Source organism: Rhipicephalus microplus, chromosome 6 (assembly GCF_043290135.1).
Source record: "Rhipicephalus microplus isolate Deutch F79 chromosome 6, USDA_Rmic, whole genome shotgun sequence".
NCBI lineage: Eukaryota > Metazoa > Arthropoda > Arachnida > Ixodida > Ixodidae > Rhipicephalus > Rhipicephalus microplus.
In genome coordinates this window covers 173,145,578-173,168,712 of record NC_134705.1, presented here as the reverse complement: position 1 = coordinate 173,168,712, position 23,135 = coordinate 173,145,578, and the positions used below count along the sequence as shown (strand labels likewise).

Sequence of the window (23,135 nt, the reverse complement as noted above, 5' to 3'; positions counted from 1 at the left end):
ACTTTCAAAAGATCACTGAGGTCCAGCATTTCGGTCGTGGTGGTATTTTGTGCTGCTCTGCCGATCAGGAGTGCGTCCGAGAGCTTCTCAATTGTTCCGAATTTGCAACGCAGCCGGTGAGCCCGTTTATTCCAGCGCATCTTGCATGTTCGAAAGGCATAGTCCACGGTGTAGATACGAGCCTGACCCCTGCAGAAATTCTTGAGTTATTTTCGGTAGCAGGTGCAGTGTCAGTATACAGGTGCACGCGTCTGGTTGACAATAAAAAATCACCTACCGAATCGGTGATAGTAACCTTTGTGGGAACGATAAGATTATCTGAAATTAAAGCTTGGCCTCTTATCTATAAGGTAGAGCCTCTATCCCCTAAGCCACTGCAGTGCTTGAATTGTTGGAGATATGGCCACAGCGTGAAAGGGTGCAGATCAACTGCCAGATGTCGACTATGCGGAGAAAATCACGACAGCCGTAAGTGCAACTCGACGGAAGAGAAGTGCTGTTTATGTCATGAAGCGCATCCTGCAGACTCTTTAGATTGTGAGGCGAAAGAACGAGAAGCTAAGCTGCTGGAAATTGTGGAACGCAGGCGTTGCTCCCGGAGGGAAGCTGTGACTGAATTACAAGAACGCTCGAAAGGATACGCAAGCGTAACAGCACGACATACCACTGCTACGGATGCATCGTTAGCAAAATATATAGCAGAGGCTATAGAGAAGGCAACGGAAAAGGCAATGGAGCGTCTTGCCAGCAGTATTATTGGAGTCGTGGCTGAATTGTTAACATCTCAGTTGACCCAAATCATTGCTACAGTGTCTATGAAAAATCAGACTTCACAGGATTTGGAGGTTTCAAAGTGTGCCGGGACAGAAAGTCCGATAGCTCCTACACGATGCGCATCTCCTAAAGCAGGACCCTCCAGTAAGATACTGCGGGCAGATCCAGAACCCGTATCAGATGACACTGATGAATTCATAGATATGGATGCGGAATCTCATAATTTCTTGAAGCGTGCCAGATCTCCCCTATCGAAAAAGTCTTCACAGAAATCAAAATCTAAAAAGTTCCTGTCAAAGAAAGGCGTTTTGGAGAACCTCTCCAAAAAAGATTTTTTGAAGAAAGATCTTTTGGATCAAGCAGTCTGCGGCGGGTTTATAGAGTCAAAATAGGCTCCTTAAAAGTATTACAGTGGAATTGTCGATCAATAGGGTCGGCTACCACAGATTTATCGTGTATTTCTTCGCAAATTTCCCCAGATATTATTACTTTACAAGAAACTTGGCTTACAAATGGACAAAAATTTTACCTAAAAAATTATCGCTTATTTCGTTTAGACAGACCTAGCAGAGGTGATGGACTTGCCATTTTTATATCAACTAAATTTAGTCATAGAGCGAAGATTAACTACCTGTGCATGGATTCTAACTATGAAATTATGGTATTGGACATCACTCTGCCAGGCTGTTCCCCTTTTTCTTTTGTTAACGCATACTTTCCGGTAGGAGTACAGGACACAAGATGCTTAGATGCAATGTTAGCTTCCTGCAGGAAGGATGTAATATTAATTGGTGACTTTAATTCACACCACGTGTCTTGGGGTTTCAATACTGATGTAAATGGAAGGCGCTTGTGGGAATGGACTGTTGATAATAACTTATCTTGTGTAAATTTCCCCACTGTTACGTTTATTAGGAGACAATCAAAGTCGGCGATAGATCTGACCTTTTCCAGCTCCTCACTAAACATTTCGTCGTGGAAAACATTAGATTGCGCAACAAACAGTGACCACCTTCCTATTAGCTTCGATATTAACTTTCCCGGGATATTTTTAACTGGTAAAATTGGCTTGTTTGTAAATTATGAGCGTTTACAAAAATACTTAAAGTCTACTTTGGTTTTTCACAAGGACATGCAGGAAGACATTCGGGCTATGAGTTTGTGTGCGGTATTGAGAAGAGCAATAAAAAAGTCAACTTTTTTCAATAACTTCAGGCACAGGCGGGTCGTTTAGCCCATGGTGGAACGCTGATTGTGTGAGGTGGTATAGAAAACGAAAAGCGGCGTGGAAGCAACTTATCCACAACCAATGCCCAAAAAACTGGTGTGACTATAAATACGTGGCAGCAGATTTTAAACGTACAGTACGCAAAGCAAAAGATGACTATGACACTAACAAATTTAGCTATCTTTCAAAACCACACAACAGAAAAGCGCTTTTTAGATTTTTGCGTTCCAGAAAAATGATACCACTATCAGACAATATTGATTCTTCAATTCTATCACCTAGCGAACTCACAGAAATATTAGAAAATGTTGCTAAAGGATTAGAAGAAAGATTCAGATCATCAATGCCAAGACACATAGTAAAGCCAATTGCAGGGGAGGAGTTCAATGAGGTGACATTAGCGGAACTAGCGGGTGTAGTGAGGCGCTTACCTCCTACAGCTCATGGACAAGATGGAGTAACTTCAGCAATGATAAAAGTACTATATGACATTTCCCCACATGAACTCTGTAATATGGTTAATTACTCTTTGAAAAATTCTTGGATACCGGCGGATTGGAAACTTTCCAAAATAATTCCGATACTTAAAAAGCAGGGACTTGGGTATACACCTGACAATGTGAGGCCAATTTCTCTTACATCTAATTTGGGTAAACTAACTGAAAGAGTTTTGAATGCACGTGTAATAAAATACAGTGAGGAGAAATCAAAACTGAACCCCAGTCAAATTGGCTTTAAATCGGGGTGCTCCATATGGTGTGCGCACGCGGATTTGGAGAGTCGTATACAGTTGGCTAGGCGTAGAAGAGAGTATTGTGCATTAGTTACTCTGGATTTTGCCAAGGCGTATGAAAAAGTGGAGCATAAAATACTAATAGAGCAGATGAAAATGTCACACTTACCAAACTACATGACAGCATGGGTAGCAGAGTTTTTAAAAGAGAGAAAGTTTTATTGCTTTCAAAGGGGTTGTTTTTCTAACAGATATCGACAATACCATGGCGTACCACAGGGGGCAGTGCTCTCACCGGTGTTGTTTAACATCTTCCTCAGTTCGATTCCAACACATAACGATATCATTTATATGTTTATACAGATGACATTGCTTTCTTTGCGACAAACAGTGATCTGCAATTACTTTATCAGACATTACAGAATTACCTAAACATGATAGAGGAATAGCTTGAAAAAATTGGAATGTCTCTAAACGTAAACAAAAGCGCGCTTCTAGCGTTCTCGTTCAGGGATCCTGTCAACATCTCCTTGATGTATGGCACAGAGCAGATTCCCCAGGTGGATTCACTCAAATACTTAGGCATCATATATAACAGCTCGTTAAATTGGAAAAGCCACATCGATCACATTGCGTCGAAAGCAATACGAGCCATGGGGTGGTTACGCAAGCTCGGCAACATAAAAAGGGGGTTGCGAAGAAATACATTGGTAATGGTCTATAAAATGTACATTCGTCCTATCATGGAATTCGGCTGTGTCTTATTTTCGGGCAGTGCAACATATAAAATGAGACCGCTAATACTATTAGAAAGGGAGGCTTTACGACCTTGCCTTGGACTGCCCAAGTTTGTTGCTAACAATGTGCTATACATGGAAGCGCGTCTACCGTCATTGTTGAATAGATTCAAAATACTTACTATCCAAACATTTTTAAAACTATACACTGTGCCCCAGACAGCATCGTTTTATGCTTTTATTAAAGAACCAAGTTTATTTTTTGAAACTTGGTGGTCACGATTCCACTGCCCACAGATCTTGTTCGTTCAAGCGCTGCTAGAACCACTGAACGTCAAAATCAAACATATTTTCTCAACAAGAAACGTTAATTAGATCTTAAGATAGAATTTGAGAATATTTATCCCTCTAACGCAAAGCAAATGCCATTTCAATATTTAAATGATTGGCTGCAGGATTACTTGGCACATGTGAACATGAACAACATAATTGCGACTGATGCATCCGTATCAAATGAAAAGGCTGGGGCAGGTATCTTCTCACGTTCCCTTGACTGGTCCTTTTTGGTTAGACTCCCAGATTACACACCAATATTCATAGCAGAATTATTTGCTATTGTACTGGCACTACGGAAACTTCCTTTGGGCGAATCGGAAGCAGTCGTAATTACAGATTCTTTTTCAGTATGTGCTGCTCTGTCATCAGGAGCCAACTTAACACTTATGCACATGTTTCGAGAACTCATACCGACAAACTTGAAAAAACTGCAGCTCTTATGGGTACCAGGCCATCGTGGCATATATCTCAATGAGATGGCGGATGTACTAGCCACAGTATCTCTTAGCGGTCCCCTTATCCCGATTTTGCCTGATACGGCTTACGCGACAGCAATAAGGTTTAGAAACCTCTGTTTGCATGAATACGACTGCTACTCATTGGATAAATATCGACATTTCGCACATCTAAGATGCCGCTGGAATAGACAGTGGTGTGCAACACGGCATTTGGAAGTTACTTTTACAAGATTGCGTTGCAGAATTCCGCCACTAAATTATTATTTGCATAAAGTTGGTCTAAAGGCGTCACCTTTATGTCAGACTTGCGAAGAAATGGAAATGATAGATCACTTCTTTTTGTTCTGTCGCCGATATTCTCATCAGCGGAAAAGATACCTGGTAGCTGCACTTGAAAAATTGGGATTAGAATTAAATGTGATGTGGCAGTAATTTTGTTGTTTGGCAGCATTAAATTCGGTTATATCCACAGGGACGCCTGCTTTGCGGTATTTGAATATATATATATGTGTGTGTGTGTGTGTGTGTGTGTGTGTGTGTGTGTGTGTGTGTGTGTGTGTGTGTGTGTGTGTGTGTGTGTGTGTGTGTGTGTGTGTGTGTGTGTGTGTGTGTGTGTGTGTGTGTGTGTGTGTGTGTGTGTGTGTGTGTGTGTGTGTGTGTGTGTGTGTGTGTGTGTGTGTGTGTGTGTGTGTGTGTGTGTGTGTGTGTGTGTGTGTGTGTGTGTGTGTGTGTGTGTGTGTGTGTGTGTGTGTGTGTGTGTGTGTGTGTGTGACGTAAGAAGGTAGCGTTGGTTGGTAAAAGCAGAGGAGGAAGAAGTCAGAACGGAATAAACATGGCGTATGAGCCAGACCACGTCTCCCAGTCATCATAGCGTCACACGAGTCGACAGGATGAAGACCTCCCAGCCACTTCATCAGTGTCTCATCATCGACGCAGTTCTCCACAAGACGCCTTGACCATACATCGACTACAGAATCGTCTCCTGGCCGCACACAGCGTCCAGCACCATGCCAGAATCATCGACTGCCCTTCCCATCCCCAAGTACGCCGGAGCAGCGGACGATGGACCTGTACAGGACTGGTTCGACCTGTTCGAGCTCCACGCAACTGCTGCATCATGGTCGGAACGGGAGATGATCATCAACTTTACCGACTACATCTCCGGTGAGGCTTTCAAATTCTACCTCACCCACATATTTCAAAACGATGAGTCGTGGGAAAAGATCAAAAAAGAAATGATCGTTTGGTTTAAACAATACAATGACGACTACGACGAAGATTCGCTTATAACCCACCCTCCACAGACAACCGCGCTCAGTCGTCACAGTCAAAAGCAGTCCTCAAGCATTCGAACGCCGAGAATGAATAGACCACTGCCACAACACAAAATGGAACATCAGTTCACTGACAGGCGGCCGTGCGTATTTCGGGAACAACTCAACCATCGAGCGCAGCTTCCTTGTGCACGAAAGTCGGCATTTCCAAAGTCGTGGCACCAACATACGACACGAGACGTCGCTCACCCTACTGATGCCTTTCATGCTTCGTCTCGCATACATGGTCCACCACCTGGTTTTCTACGACGCAGCTCTTCAAAGGCTCCTAACGGTCACTATTCGTGTCATAAGGACGCCTTGTTCATGGTGGACCAGCTGACACATGGGGAAAATACCAAACAACGCCAAGATGACTCAAAGAGTGAAAATCAGTCTTCACGCATTGGAACAGCTTACTCCCCAACAGCTTACTCCCCATTGGAACAGCTTACTCCACTTGGCCCACCCCCTGGTTTTCCATCGCTTGGCTCTTTCGTGACTTACAATGTCCATCTCACATCTAGCACGCTCACAATGGTCGGGATAGAGCTGCGGAGCTCGGACGATGCTACGCCAAGCCCTGGACTTACCACCCAGATTCATGCTCCAGATCAGCTCGCATCGTTAGTTGCACAGAAAGAGGGCCATTCACAACTCAAACCTTACCGAACTACCCCTGTTGCGGTTTTGACGTCCAGTGCGCAGCCACCAGAAACTCCAAACACAGAAGGCTCAGACGCATCGAACGTCGCATGCTACCAGGCGCAAGAACCACTCACAGTGAGCCGCGAAGAAGCCCCTGATGAACTATCTGTCAACTCTGAACGTTTTTTTTTCGCAAGAGTTCATTTCCACGGCACCGCAGACTTGCCAAAATTTGCATTCTCAACCTATTGATGCGACGTCACATGTGGTACCATCATGCAGTGGTCACCAATCCAAGAATCGAACCAACTCGGAAGCAAATCATACATCAAACCTCGTACACAGTTGTCTTTCAGAAGCGTCCCTAATCAACCACGTCACAGAAGACTCTGAAGAGCAGGCTAGCAATGATGGCGCACCACCAACCATGCCCGATAAGCAAGAAACCTGTTCAGCATGCATCAGCTGTCTACAGGACGCGTCAAACCTCAAAGTAAATGAATGTCCCATTCCGGAAGGCTTGCCACTACAACCATCTCCTGAGCAGCACCAGCAAAGCAAGCAAAGCAAAGTTCACAAACTCAGAAAACAACGAGAAAGACAGCAACGAGGGCATCGGCGAACGCCAAATTCAATGGAAGCACGTTCACCAGTTGAAGAACATCGAAAAATAGGATCTCCAAACCAGCAAGACGTCAGACACTTTCGGACAACGAAAACTCGCCAGAAACACTCCCAGCGCCTGCTATTCCGCCGACTGCAACACCACAGAAAGCGCCGAGAAAGACGCCTGACTGCTTGCAAACCGCAAGCACTCAGGCACTCCATCACAGTCTGTTGAGAAGCACGCATTTTATAAGCAAAAAAGCGTCTGTCACAGCCACGCCTCAGAATCCAACGCATGAGACATCCGACCTTCCAACGCTACAAGGACTCCCAACCTTGTTCGTTCCTCAATACTAACCAGGTTGTGCCATCATCATTTTTAACGCTGAAGGCATGGTTATTCTCTCCAGAACGCAACAGCCAACCTCGCCCACCCGAGGTCTCCTAGATATCACCGGACTGCCTTTCCTGTGAACATTTTGTGCAAGTGCATGGAACCGCCGTGTGGCATAGAACTACTGCATTTTCTGGCATTATTTTTTTATTATAAGACTCCATTTGTTCATGCTTTCTAGATTGTAGCTCGCGCATTCTTTCGGGGGAGGGGGAATCATGTGACGTAAGAAGGTAGCGACGGTTGGTAGAAGCAGAGGAGGAAAAAGTCAGAACGGAATAAACATGGCGTATGAGCCAGGCCACGTCTCCCAGTCATCATAGCGTCACATATATATATTTATTTATTTATTTATATATATATATATATCATTTTAGACCCATCATTACCTCTGTCTCAAATCGCATCTGATAGCCTGCATCGCTCCCTGCTCAGATATACTCCTTTTTCGATTTCTGGCTTTTCTTTCTATACTTTTTTTCGGCCCAAAATTACGTTTTCTTTGAAAAACCATTAGCCTTTTAGTTAAGATCCTGCCGCCCGGTTCTTGGCCGATCCCCCTTTGTGGGTGTGCGCCAGAGTGTCAAGGATCATCATCATCATCATCATAAGCGCAAGGGCACAGCACTTCGAAAGCTCCTGCGAAAACAAAGAGCGGAAGGAAAGCCAAGCCTTGGCGGCAAGGGCAAACTCACAGGCGAGCTGGTCACAAAGCTCACGTCGTATTATAGATGGGCTTTACAAAGCAACCAAGGAAGCATTGAGGCCATGAATAATGCTGTCTGGGCAACCTTTTATCACGTAGCATCTACTGATGCAAGCCCTCAGCACTCTCACTGCCCAACTGGTGAAGAGTCGTGGTGCAAGTACAACAAGGCTGTTGCCAAGCAGGAGACTCCTCCGAATCATCGCTACAACCTGCCGGAGTACGTGGTTGATGCCTTGCGGCCTATTTACACGTGCCTCTCTGACAAGAAATTGCTGGAGCATTGTCAGGTAGGCAAAACACAGAACCCAAACGAGAGCCTGCACTCCGTCATCTGGTCGCTCGTGTCCAAAAACAAACACGCGTCGCTTTTCACCGTTGAAGCTGCTGTGGCCGAAGCTGTCGCAAGGTTCAAAGCTGGCAAAGGGAGAGCAGATGCCGCCATATTGAAGGAGCTGCACCTGCAGCAGAGTGTTGTGGCCGCTGAAGGATGCTCAGAATAGGACAGTCGCCGACTAGTGGCATCGGAGAAGAAGCATGTACATGCTGAAAACTTCAAGCATGCCATGAAAAGAAAGCGCACCAAGGAGAATGATGATGACTACATTCCTGGTGGCTTCTAACATGGTTAATACACCGATTCACACCTTTTCTTGTTAAATATAAGTGCTCAGCATGTTCCTAAACTTCTTTTCTCGTTTTCTCAAAACAACATTTTTCATCACACCCTAAGCCATTGCCCACAGTATCTTTTGATGTAGCAGTCGGATTTTGATAATTCTTGCAGCATTTGAAAGCTTATACATTGATTAGTGCAAGAAAACCAAAAAATGTAATATTTTTATTTACAATAGTGATTTAATTAGCAACAAACTTAAGCAACAGTTTCAGATTTCTAATGAGTATACTTGTTAAGGCCATAACTCTGGTACCAATGAAGCTAAAAATAAAATTATGGTTTTGTTGCATTCCCTGGCCTTCATGGAATGCTGTCATATCAAATTTGTAGCAATATTTTATGAGAAAGATGTCAAAACGTTGGGCAGAATGCAAGTTTATGTAACAGTCAATATTTAAAAATCTAAAAGTGATAGCAAAAAACTAATTGCATATTTGTTTTCAGCTGTGAAAAATACACATTGTAATAAAATTTCAGCTGGAAATACTGAAAATTAAAAAAAAATTTCATACCAGTGTCTCCCCTTAAGCACCTTCTGTAAAGAAAATTGTGAGGAGCCTACTGTAAATTAAACCATAACATTTTGCAAAGTAGCAGAGCACCCACTACGCATTTTTAAGGCACTATGTACACCTACGTTGCTGCATACTTCAAGGTTGCTGTGGTTGATTATGGTGAGGGTGAAGGATTGTGGCTGAGCCCTTTTTTTTTGGATTGGAGGTCGTAAACCATAAACTCATTAAGCACTTCATGTCGTGTAAGGCCTGTTGCGATTCTACTTTTCTACCACTCAATATTACAATATTACAAGGGGTACTGACCCAAATTTGCGTGGTCGAGATAGCAGGCGGGATAGATTCTCGTGCACATGCGTATATCATCTGCAAGATATCAACAGTGAACATAGCTTGGTTGGTATTTTAAGTTAATTTTGAAGTTTGCAAGAGCAGCCAACTCTTTCGCGCTATTGACAGCCTGAAGGGCGACCTTTCGGGACAGCCCTACTTTTTTCAAGTGACCACACTGCAAAATGTTATGACGAAGTCACAGCTGCCATTTTTTCGCCACGTTTGCATCAGCAGAATATTACTCGACAGCTGCTCGAGAGTCCACGACCGCAGTGCACGCATTGAAAGTTTTGTGTATGGCGACACTGCTGTCTCGTTTCCGGTTCGAAAGGACATCTTGATGCAGACCGTGTGGAAGTGCATTGCAGTTCTGTGTGCTGACGTGGTTGAAAGTTCCACACGCTAGGTGGTGACAGTTGCTCTCGGCGGCTTGTCGTTTTTGGAACTCTCTCATACCGAAACTGCGACATGCCTGTAATGAGGAGCTTGTAAATAATCATCTATCACCCAATGCAGCAGATGATGTGCTGTGTTATGAAAGACAGGCCTCCAACAATACATTGCATTAAAAAAATTTCAAGTCCAAACTTTTTGTATCAGAACCCCTTTAAGCTTTGGAGAACTAATGTATTCAGAATGTGAGGGACCACATCTTTGCATTGACTCTAAAACCTTTGTCCGAACCACTCGCTTCAACAGACTTGGAGCGATAGCACCACGATACCACGAAGTACGTCACCATCTGTGTAGCTGTACATTTCATAATTTCGAGAGTCTGAATTGAGAATCTGCATAAGAGCTTGATACTTTTTTTTGTTGCTTTTTTTCACAAGTGCAAATAAATTCTTTTGGTTTACTATGCATTTTTTGTATTGGACTGAATGCACTATGAGTAAATCAAGTTGATAGCATTTTAATGAAATCAGTGGTGGCTTTCATATGCTTGATAATATTAGCGGCATATAATTTGATTTCACTGACCTATTTTCTGCACGAAGAATTTTTGTTATAGAAATGATGTGGTGCAGTTAGCCTAATCGTCCCCATTAATTAATTGTGCTTTGGTCGAAATACTTGTACCAGGCCACGAGAGGCAATGTTTTTTAAGGAATAAGGCATGACTGTTTGACCACCGTAAACACAAAGGCGCAGTTGGACAATATTCAAGGCGAAGGTGTTAAAGAACTCGTTTCGTAGAAATTTCGGCATTGTTGTTGGTGTCGTCGGTTGTGAGCGAAAAATCATCTTGTGCGTAACTGAAAAATTGAGCAAGATGAACATCAAATAAATAATACAAAAAATTGAATCCAAGAGAGGATCGAAGCCGGCTCGCTAGTGTGGCAAGCAGGCGTTCTACCTAACATGCGCGTGTCTGTTTGGAAATACAGTGAAAGTAGCTTTCATGCTTTACATGCGTCCTGTATAACATGCTTCACAATAAACACAACATGCAATATCGCAGTAATGATGCGTGGTACAAGCAGCGTACATTGCCATTGGGCTTCAGAGCATGTGATCATCACAGCTTCGTGGTTTGAAGCTGGCCACCCACTACAAAAGTCATGCACAGTACGGCGGCTATTCCTTTAAGGCCATGAAGTAAGTGCATATCAAGTTCGTAAAGATTTCATGCGCATGATTGCCCATAGTTTAAAGCATGCTACCGATTACACCGAGTGCAGTCATATGCAAAAGCTTCACTGACACTAGCCACTTTTAATATCGGTTACATTGTAGTAATCAACAATTTAAACTTCTCAAGTAACATGATACAATAACAAGTATGTACTAAGTGGTTGAAGTACACACTAGGGACAGGATATCGCATTCAACCCTTGAAGGGAAACCTTAGTGGTCCCTTAGTGTTGCTGTGGCATAGCATCACTTGTCTTGCATGTTTATGAAATAGCAAGGGCACAACTTGTATGAATTTAACCTTTTCTTAAAATATACCCTTCTTGTTAATTGTCTTTTTTTTTGTCATTACGAACCACTTCCTTGAAGCACAAAGGCGAGCTTGTTCGTTGCAGTCCATGAAAATACAGAGCTGGGTGGCTGGATGAATACGGAGAATAATTCAAATTTGAGTTTACTGCACCCAGCTGTCTACAGGAATATAAGGTATGGTATATGTAAAATGCCTTTTTGTAAAAAACAAGACCAGTCATTTGGTGTATTGTGAGACCATGGACTGAAGCACATGGAGGTCAGACACGCTGGCACTTAACGTTTACCGCGGTAGCAATCTTATGGGGACTCGCGATGTGTTTTTAACATCACTGTGGTGTTCACTGTGATGCTCTGCCGGGTTAGGTTTTGGTTGCTTATCTTCACAGAGATCAGCAGCTGTCTAATGCCATGTCATGTGACATCATCATCATGTCACATATTGCTAAACATTCGTGACGTCACTGTCTTGTCATATTACATGGCATCGCCTCTTTATCAAGAGCGGGCCTACCGCGCAAGCAATGCAACGCAACTGTAGGTGCACAAATAGTCTTTCAGCAATGGAAGAGGAATGGAGATCATTACAATAGAATGAGAAGAAAATGAAGAATATGTCTTTAACATTACGAGTTATCTTACGTGAACGCATGAGGGATTGTGTGAATTTTTTTTGCTTGGCAATTCTGAGGCCTAAAGCTGTTAACATCATCTTCAGACTAGCTTATGTTCACTGCAGTACGAAGGCATCCAACCTATGATCTCCAGCCTACCCTGTCCTCCGCGACCTAATTTCATCTTATGCCCCCGAATTTTTCAATTTCGTTGCCCCACATTATCCTTGACCTTCCTGCCTGTACTTCCCATGTAGTGCTGTCTATTCAAATGTTCTAGCTAACCGTCTGCTGTCTTTCCTCATAACGTGACCTTTCCGGTGGACAAGCCTGTGCCCTAAAGATACAAGGACGCACTATAAGCAGAACTACATCATCTAGTACATTCAACAATTGTTGAAGTCTGGATCTCCGGAAATGCAAAAGTATTTTTGTACATGTCATTCATTCCAAGACTATCAGTGGTGGTCATGCAAGTTCTGACATGTACATGGTTACATGACTTCTCAACGACTGCAATCTAAGCAAAAAATGTGTAGGCTTCATGTTCGTCAAGTTGGATTGCTAGTGTGGTGCAGTGGTATATGTGACTCGTATTTTTACCACAGAATAAGTCATAGTTAGTAGAGCGAGCAGTGTACCAGCAAGACAGGTTTGAACAGCAAGTCATTTGTTGAAGTTACTGATGAGATATCTTGTGCTTAGCAAAGCAGATTGTGTGCAAGTGACATGGCCCTCAAATGTACAGTGCTTACAGGTGGAAGCACACCAGTTTTGGACTACAATAATGCTTGTTCTCCTGCTTTCAGTGGCTTCGGTTTAGGTCACATCAGTGTATTATTTGCTTGTGGTTTTCTATCAGAGGCATCATCACCTTCAATGGCTAGATTTGCTGCAACATCACGTGTTTATTTAGAGCAATTGCATATAAGTACGTTAATTCATACTCGAAGGAGACTAAGAAGTTGTTCAAATTAAGCAGAGTTTGAATTAGTTGGCAGGTTTTAGAATGAACGAACGTCATCCCACACTGCGTGGGCAGAACTAAAACAAGGTGTCTATGTAGTAATTATCATAAACGAGGCATTACTGGACATTGGTGGCAAGTGATTTTGTTAATTTAGTTCATGAAGCTCAAACGGCAAATAAAATTAATTGATCAGTCAGTGATACACCGGAAACAAACACCGACATGCATTTGTGTAAGTACTGAGCCCCAATGACCAAATATATGACGCTATTCATGATCTAAAACATGTTTATTTTCATGGTAGATTCAATGCAATCAAAACTAAATGTAATCAATAATTTGCATTTGTTTGCATTTCTTCTGTTGCGACTTCATGGACATTGTTTTCAGCTTGACCAAGAGCTCCAGCGCAGCGTCCAAATTATCGTCTGCTAAGAAATGCTGCTGTTTTGTTGTTTGGAGCTCTAGTCAATTTGTTTTGGTTTTGTAACGTGTGATTTCTTTGGGCCGACTTCTGCGAGGAGCAATACAAACCTGCGGTTCCCACTTTGAATTAACCATTGTGGATACCAACGCGTTTTTTACGTACTTATAAATGTGCAGCATAACACTAGTTTGTAATTTTAGAACAAAGCCCCGAAAAAGTTGAATGAGCACATATGGTACAGGTGAAAATTTTATATTTCAGAGATTTATACAGTGAACGTTTGTAAAATGATTATTCATCTTTAAAACACACGCCAGTTGAAGCAACATTGCCAGCTTAGGATTCTTATGCCATTTGAAATTGTACTTCATATATTCAGAGAACTGTGTTGCTTATTTACTGTTGGCTATGCTCTGATTCATTTTTCTCTATCCAGGTCTGTGTCACCAAATACTGGAGGACTTTAACAACACCAGCGGACGAAGAACATCATGCATGAACTCTGGCTGTCTATCTTTCGTTGATAAATGACACCTTACTGTTTGCTATCGTGTGTATTTAACAGTTATTCTATGTCTTTCTAACTTATATTTTGGGTGCTTTTCTTTCACACAATGTGATTCCGTCTTTTTCTATTACGCTGTGTTCTAGCTTGTCCACTTAGTGGAGACTTTCTGGTTTAAGAGATCCAAGTGGATCGAGTTATTTGCTTTTTAAAACTTGCGTATTGAAGCATTATTTGTTGTTATTGCAGCAGCTTAAAAGAAATACTAACGCTTAGAAATAGTCTTTATCCTGCTTCATAATTTTTTAATACCACGTTCTTACATTGTTCTTTATGTATTTGCTTCTTCATCATTTTATTCTAGCCGTATAACTCTGCACTCTCAGTTTCAGTGCAGAATGAATAAGGAGTACTTTTTTTGTAGTCCTACTTTAGGTTTATTGTAGTGTACATTTTAGTATGCTGTTCTTCAAGGCTTGTTTGCACTTATGAAAGCACATCGGGCAGTATTAAGATGCTTCTGCAAGACAGTAGACCACGAGCGATCATGTCGAATGCATCTTCTCAGCATTAATATGCCCATGTTTCACTAACACGATCTTTCTGAGGTCACATATGGATGTCGAATGAACGTAAATGGTTGATCAGTTGCACCCTGCTCCTGAAGTTGCATCGAGCCTTTTCCATTGAGGAGGTTGTTTCAATCAATACTAGTTTAATTTCATTTCTTTAGTGTTTCATAGCTACAGCTATTGCGGGTGGCTTGCAGTATGGTTGAAATGTAAAAAGACGCGAGAGCGTGCATTTAGGAGGAAATTTTAAAAAACCTAGCGTGGTTCTAAATTAATCCACATTTCTCTGCGACAGCATGACAGGTATTTTCAGAGTGGCATTGCTGCATTCAATTGTAGAATTTTATTCGTTTTCTTTTGAAAGAAAAATTGATACTCGAGTAACCTGTCTTATTTTCTTTCTGCAGCCTCGGGGTCTTCCGTTCATCCAGCAGCTGCGCATGTCAAGAAGTCTCATCGGGCACGCCGTTATCAGTGTAACTACTGCAACTATGAGAACGATATACGCGCGGATCTGACACGACACATCAGGGTCCACACAGGCGAGCGGCCGTTTCAGTGCCATTTATGCCCTCAGAGATTCAAACGAAAGCACGCATTGAAAGATCACCTGCGTTTTCACACGGGCGAGCGACCGTTCAAATGCCAATACTGCTCCCAAAGGTTTAAAAGAAAGCAGACCATGATTATTCACATGCACACCCACACGGGTGACCGGCCGTTTCAGTGCCATCATTGCTTCCGAAGCTTTGCCCAGCAGAGCTACCTGAACAAACACCTGCCAATCCACACTGGTCATAAATGTGAGGTGTGTCCTCTGATATTCACAAAGAAGGCTGAACTGAAAGAGCACATGCGCATCCACAGAGGCGACCTGCCGCATCAGTGATTTTCAACGCCTGTACATGTTTGAGCAGCATGGAACATTTTGTGAAGTAGGGGAGCACCTACTAGCCTCTCTAAGATAGCATGCACATACTTTGTCACTGTGGTGGACGGTGGTGAGGGAGAATTTTGGCTGAGCCCTTAGCAATGAGCGGGATGCTTTAAGCCGCCCGTTACGCATCTCACATAGCATGACACCTGGTGCGATTATGCTTTCGTGCCACTGAAAATTACACCCGTAATTGTGATTCCTCGTCATATGTGACTGCTATAGAAGGTAAAACAGTGATCATCACAGAAGACGATGAAGGGAGCATGTAATCTTAGCAAGAACCATGTGCCAGCTCTTGAGGTAGCGCAGGGGGTTCTCAGCTGAGCTACGGACGAAGGAGCTAGGCGACATCCTCTTGGCACTTTACTGTTCTTAGATTCCTGCTCGGGGACTGGAGGTTACAAAACACCTGACTTTGTAAACTTTTTAAATGCGTTCTGCTATTTAAGTGTGCATGTGCAACAAAACACTAAATTGTGATGTCAGAACAAAGTCCTGTGGGATCTGGATTGTTAGGGCACATAGGATATGACAAAAATTTTATACAAAAATTCCATGTTAGGAAGATTTATAGTAAGTTCTCTAAAGATAAATGTTCAACATAAAAACATAAACGAGTTCATACAGCATTGCCAGCTCAGAATTGGAATGCAAATAAAAAAATGTGCCTCTACAATAACAATATTTATAGGCCTGTTTTGATTGCAATTTTATTAACTGTTAGTAATGTTTTGTTCCATCCTTTCTCTGTTTAGGTGCATGTCACCAAGTATTAAAGGACCTTGAGTACACCGTTCGGATGGAGAACAATATTATGCACAATTGCTGCTGTCTACGTTTTGTAGAATGTGTCATGTTGCTGTTTCATATTGACTGTACTTTACAATTATCTTGCTTCTTCGTAAGTAATACTACGAATGCTTTCTTTTCACACAATGTGATTCTATCTTTTTTTGTTATGCTGATGTATTTGTCCTTTCTAGGTTCTAGCATGTGTACTTACTGGAGCCTCTTTATTATTACTTTTATGTTTAGGTTATCTAAATGAGAAATAAAAAATAAGGAGTACTTTTTTTGTTGTCCTGCTTTGTTATCAGAGTAGTGTACAACGTTAGTTTACTATCTTTTAGGCCGTGCTTACACTTGTGAAAACATGTCGTGCAATATTAAATCTTTGCAGTTAGACAAAATGCAAGAGATTAAGTTAAGTACATCTTAATAACAATGCGCTTGTGTTTCATTAATGTCATAAGACATCATATACATTGATGTAAAACAAATGCAAACAATTGGCGTGCCATAGTCTGTTGCTGAAGTTGGCAGCCTTTTTCATTGAAGTTCTGTCAGTCAAGATTGGGCTCATTTCATTTCTTTGGTGTTCTTTAAGTATGACTCTGGTGACTGAATCACTACAAGGGTGAAATACAAAAGCACTTGTGTGCTTGCATTTAGGACCAGATTTCTCTGCTACAGCAGGACTCTTAATTGCAAAATGGTGTTGCTGCATTGAACAGTAAAACTTTTAATTTGTTTTCTTTTATAAAAAAAAGATATACTCTAGCAACTCGGGGTCTTTTGTCCTTGCGGCAACTGTGGATGGCAAGAAGTATCCTCGGCGACGCCATCACCAGTGTAACTTCTGCAACTATAAGAGTTTGTATTTGTCGCATCTGAAGCGACACATTAGGGTTCATACAGACGACAGGCCGTTTCAGGGCCATTTGTGTCCTCAGAGCTTCAAATGTAGGTACGTGTTGAATGTTCACCTGCACACTCACACTGGTGAGCGGCCGTATACGTGTGGGCTCTGCTCACAGCGTTTGTCCCAGTTGGGCACATTGAGCAATCGCTTGCGCGTTCACTCCGGTGGGCGGCCTCACAAATGTCATCTGTGCTCTCAGAGCTTCTCCAAAAAGTCCGAACTGAAAGAGCACATGTGCGTTTACAGCAGTGAGCTGTTATATGAATCCTCTTTATTGCCCCAAGACAATTAAACAGTATAAAAGCTTAATTAAAATTAGCTGTTCTCCTATAGAAAAAAATTGCAAGCTAAGCTTGGTATCTGCCTATCTGAATGTCTAATTTTCCTTCTTTCACATTGCACAGTGTTCCCTCCTAACTTGTTGCTACAAGCAACATTGTCGGCCATGAGTTCATATCCAGTCAACAATGAAATGCACCAACACGAAATGACGAGTGGCCTCGATGAATGTTCAAATTGCCACATCTGTAACAACTGATTGCCGACAAGCCCATGAAAATACACGTGACCGGTGCACTTGAGAGCCACAGCATTCAGTGCCACTGCCACCAAAATCTGTAACTTATTACAAGTTTCTCTTGAAAAACGCCAGGCCTGTGCTGAAAACACAGCACTCTCACTGTATAAGCTGGAGGAGCGGCTGTCGCAAAGCACCTTGTAAGCTCTTACGACACCTTCTACATGTACAGTTGCGACAAGCCCATTATACAATACTAAATCGTAACATTTTGTGAAGTAGTGGAGCAGCCACTGCACATTTTTCAGGCATTATGCACACCTACACAGTGCATACTTTGCTGGTCCTGTGGTAGATTATCATGAATATGAAGAATTATGGCTGTGCCATTGTAGAATGTTTTAAAATACCCACTCATTATGTAATTCACATGGTGTGATGGTAGGTGTGAGTCTATCTTTATTCCATTTAATGTTTCATCTGTTAATGTGATTTTTCTACCACGCATCATGTCAGATAATATTACAAGCATAGTTTCAAGCGCGGGCACTTCTCTGTGCTGGAGCATTTGCTTGACACGCATAATGCCTAGTTTTGAATCTACCTAGAAACCTGGTCTTTTCGTATTGTGCGCGAGAGCTGCGATGAACAACTACGCTATGAAATCAGATGGTACGTGTTGTGAGCTCAAAACAGCTTGGTATGAAAAAAAAAAAAAAACCATGTGCATACTTTGTTGCTGCTGTGACATGACAATGATGAGGGTGAAGAATTGTGGCGGAGTGTTTTATAGTGGGCGGGAAATCCCATGTATTTGCACTAATTATAGTGACTATGAAGACATGGCAGCTTTATACCACCATGTATGTATGTATACTTTTCGACTAATAATTTCAGGAGCCTGAACTGGATATAGTGCGAGTGTGATAATATCCTTACTAAGTACTGTGTGCACTGTCAAAGCTATCGCGAGTGCGTGCTGTCATTGTGCTCCTCGATTTACGGGGGTGAGCCGTATGAACAGAGGAAAGCCATAAGCTAGGCTCTGAAGGTAAAGGAAATTATAGATGTGCACACAGCATGTGGGGGTGGCGTTTTCAGTAAGCATGCATGTATTTTCACACGATGGCTTCTTTTCACAACAACCATGATGTTAAAATACTCTGTGTACATTCTACTTTGTAAGTAATCTAGGGTTATTTTAAGGCTGTGCAAGCCAGTTGGCTCGCTCAGCGTTAAGGGTATATGCATTAAGTGAACTATCTTTGCTTACACCGTCTGATCTCTACACACTTAAGGTGTGACTGCAATATCTGAGGCAAGCGAGAGAGAATGCTATACATTTGTCAACTTCTGTTTGTGTTGTTCATCATGCCAGAAGTCGGACTGATTTTCGTGTATTTTGGTGCACACATCAACCATGCATCATCATTACATGGTTCAACCAAGCAGTCTCGTAACATTATTATTATTGTGGAAATCACAATATATGGACAAGTAAACCTTTAAAATCTACGTTGTATGTGACTCTGATGAATCACAATTGTTACCAGTGCTTCGTTTTTCCGTAAGAACGGTAACTGCTCTTGTACTTCAAGATGGCTCACATATGGGATGAGTTTCGCATCCTGAATTGGAGATCACTGGGCCTTCGGCGGGAACTGGGCCGCATATATGGGCTGAGAATTGTGATGATATTTGCAGTCCGACTTTGTGCCACATTGAGGACGTAAAGTTTTTGTGGTTGGCCATATGTCTTTTTTACTTATCCTGGCTCTGTAAGTTATATGGTTGCTTTTAGGGTGGTTATTTAGTGTACATTTATATAATATTTATTCATGTTTCAGGCTCACAGACCATTATAGCATATGGCAACGCAGACAAGCACTGAAGTTCAACTTAATCAGTTAAAGTTCAGTGCTTGTGTCATCCCTTTGTGCGTGTGTTTTTTGTGTAATCTGGTGTGCTCTTCCAAGTGCCCTAAAGTCTTACCAGCTAGTCCGCCAATATGTTTTAATCATAGACTGTTGATTATATAAACCCGTGAGCAAAAGTATATGGACCACGAAGGCGCAAACCGAAATCACTGTCTACGCCTGTTGAGAGCATTGCTTTGACGGGATAGCTGTCGAGAGCCTTACTCTGACGCAATTTGTCAGAGTAATGTTCTCGACAGCAGACAGCTCAGTGCAGTTGGCAGGCAGCACAGTTGGCAGAAGTTTATGGATTGCAACAGTTTATATACTTTCGCTCAGGAATCTACATGCATATGTTGCATGATCTTTAAAAATTAGCTTCCTCGTAGCTTTATTGCAGAATTAATTAGTTTCCAAGTTGTCTTCTGTCTTGTAAGTGCTTATTCCTGTTTGCGCTCATTCATGCATTGACCCTTCCCACTTTGGGGCTCCCAAAATCTCTCCAAATTTGGGCTGATTTTTATTTTTATTTTTAAATACTAGTGCCAATAAACACTTATTTTATGCAGAACACATATGCACTTCCAGCAGATGAAGCATACTATTACACTATAAGGCACACCGGAAGTATTTGGAGTGTCTTTAGGGTCACTGCCTATACGGTTTTAGACTGTCAGTTTTTTAGACAGCAGGTCGGTTTCCGGTCCGCGTCCGCCATCAATGACCCCTCTCCCCCTTTTTTTTTCAGAACAGTAAATTAAGCGTCATAATCATGGGTACTTTCATGCCAGCAGTTAGACTAGTAGGTTAGCTCAGGTTTCTGTTTTCGTTTGTACATCAGGTTTATTTGGCTCACGGAACGCAATGTTACATGGGCACTGTGATGTGTCTATTGTTCCACACTTCTTTATTGTCCTTGTTGGTCTCAGCGCTGATAATCTAAGGAAAGCACGCAAGGTAGCAGAAATACTCCCTAAATAGTCTTTTTTTAGTGCATATATACTCCGTTTCATAGATCACGTGCCACACTGCAAAACATGTGCAAGAAGTTCGGCCAGCAAGATGTGCTTGTACGCGTGTCTAGTGCTTGGTTTTTGTCGTCGCAGACGGTCGTGCGAGCCGTGACTCGCCGTCACAACGGTTTGCAAATTAAACGCTGAAAAGCGAGAAGAAAAAAGACACTACGAGGTCCAGTACAAATTATCTACAACTGTATAATTGGGCTTGTTGATATAAAAAGTATGGAAAGCACCTGCATTCATTACTCAACCTAAAAACAAAAAGAAATCACAATACAGGTGGTGAAAGATGATTTATTCTTAGTTGGAACGCTTCTGCTACAAGGAGTATCTCGCTAACCGTGCACTACAGCGTATGATTGCGTGTGAGAATTACTCCCCAAATATCCCACTTTTTTTTTCGAGTACACTCCGAAAGAAAATAGAGCATCCGGAGAGTAGTACGTTCTGTAGTTCTACACAACAATCGTCATCTGACTAGCTCGCCTTTAGTTTCTCGTGAAAACCCGGTGCTGGGCCCCTTTCTGTCGAGAATATGTCTCGCTGATAATGCGCGCTCCATTCGTGACCGCGAACTACCGGAACCGTGGTGATAACGCAAGAAAAGTGCGCGAAGTAGATGGCGATTATCGTTGTGTGGCAGAAACACTCACTCTAAAGAATATCGAGTAAAAAGGGTGTCTTTTTTGTCCCACAACAATAATCGTCATTAGGCTTGCGTGCGCTTCCTTTCTTGACAACTCGGCGCTGGCCACTTTCCTATCGAGAATGCAATGTAACTACAGTGTACTAGAATTCTAGTACACTGTAAATGTAACCCTGGTAACGGGCATGTCGATCGTGACCGGAAGATACCGGGCGCGGCGCGATAGCGCAAGGATGGAACGCAATATAGATGACGATTATTGTTGTGGAGCAAAAAGACACCCTTTTTACTCGCTCTTTTTTTAGAGTTCTCCTTCTTCCTATATACTCAATTTTTTTAGAGTGATAAGAAAAGGTCAAGTAAAAAGGGCGTGTTTTTGTTGTTGTTTTTTTTTTGTCCCACGACGATAATCATCTTTTTTTTTTTTTTACGTTGCTTCCGCTATTGCCGCGAGCCTGGCACTTCCAGGTCATAGAGTTTCTCAAAATTAACTAGAGGGCACTCTGGCGCTGCGATCGTACAGCGACCATGGGAATGATGGGTACTTCCTACACCGTGGATGGGTAGTACGGTACCCACGTAGTACGAGCGATTAAAGGACTCTGGTAGTACACACATTTGCCTAGTCTTCGCACTTGCGGGCGGCGAATCATACTTGCGGCTTCGTTTAATGCTGTGTTTCGGCTTTGTTTTGAAAGAAAGATGGAACCCTTTTGAACTTCGTGAGCCAATTTGGAAAGTGAGTCTAAAAAAATAAAATGGTGAAGCGCAACCGTTGAAGATTTGCTAATAATTGTTTCGTAAGAAAACAGCTTCAAGCCACACGAACACACACGAAGCCAAAAGCAGGCCAGAAGTACGAAGATTAGACAAATGTGTATACCCTTCCTCCGTGGTGTATACTATTAGAGTGTACTAGAAGCTTTTGAGTGGCGCGAGCGGCTGCCTGGGAGCGGCCGTTTCGGCGTGGAATGATGCGGTGGCGCTGGCGTCGACCAATCTACCCGGGCGGCGGACTGGCAGGCGTTCCGCGTACGTGTTGGTACCTCTCTGTCGCGCCAAGTGTGAAGATGATCTTCCTCTTTTTTTTCTTACTCACATACCTCCCCTTTTCCGCGCAAATAAATGTTGTTTGACATTATTGTTATTGAAGTTGCTGCTGACCGCACTGCAGCCCAAAGCAGCATAGTATATTGTACAAAATAACGAGGGCGTTTTTTTTTTTAATTTTTAAAGTGTACATATTTTATACGAGATACCAGCTGGCCGGTACACACCAGAAGCACCCCCCCCCCAAAAAAAAAGAAAAGGAATATGCTGCACACAAAACGAAGAACTCTTGGTCGATTCCACGTAAAACACCAAAGCTGGACTCAAATAAAAGGCTCGTTGCTTGTGGCTGCGTGCACACACGACAAAAAAGTAGGCTTTATTGATATTATTTGAAGAACAGCAGAGTTTTTCCAAACCGCTTTTTGGTTTTGAAATATGGGAATAGATTCATTATTGTAGGACCCACAGAAATGCAAATAGGTAATACTGCAGAAGAATGTCTTAGGTGAAACATAGTAGTCGAAGATTTTGAGAGTTTAAAAAACGCAACAATACTGCAAAGCAAAGTCCTAACTAATGATAATCTTAATTGATAATATAAAAATGCAAGGTTTACATATTCAAAAAAACAATACATTTGGGCTTAGGTAAATTGTAAAAAACGTAAAATATAGAGCCAGGATACAAAAGATAACATAAAACAAAGAAAACAAAACGACAAAGTTTAGGTTGTCTTTCCAAAATGCATTTAAATATAAAAAAGATGTTATGGTCGAAACATCGTTTGAAGGGACACTGAAGTGTAACAATGAATTGGCTTAGATTGATTAATTATGCACCGAGATCCCTA

The 23,135-nt window shown here is 42.2% G+C and overlaps 1 protein-coding gene across 1 annotated transcript in view; it reads left to right on the top strand.

Moving 5' to 3' along the window:
- LOC142766081 (uncharacterized) overlaps nucleotides 1–16,504 on the top strand; it is a gene marked incomplete at its 5' end in the record, with an annotated part of 29,940 nt that extends 13,436 nt beyond the window's left edge. The window contains 2 exons of the mRNA XM_075867917.1: nucleotides 8,033–8,223; nucleotides 14,869–16,504. Of these exons, the coding sequence (XP_075724032.1) occupies nucleotides 8,033–8,223; nucleotides 14,869–15,384 (707 nt within the window). The remainder of the gene's footprint in view (nucleotides 1–8,032; nucleotides 8,224–14,868) is intronic.
- Nucleotides 16,505–23,135: the final 6,631 nt, after the last annotated feature.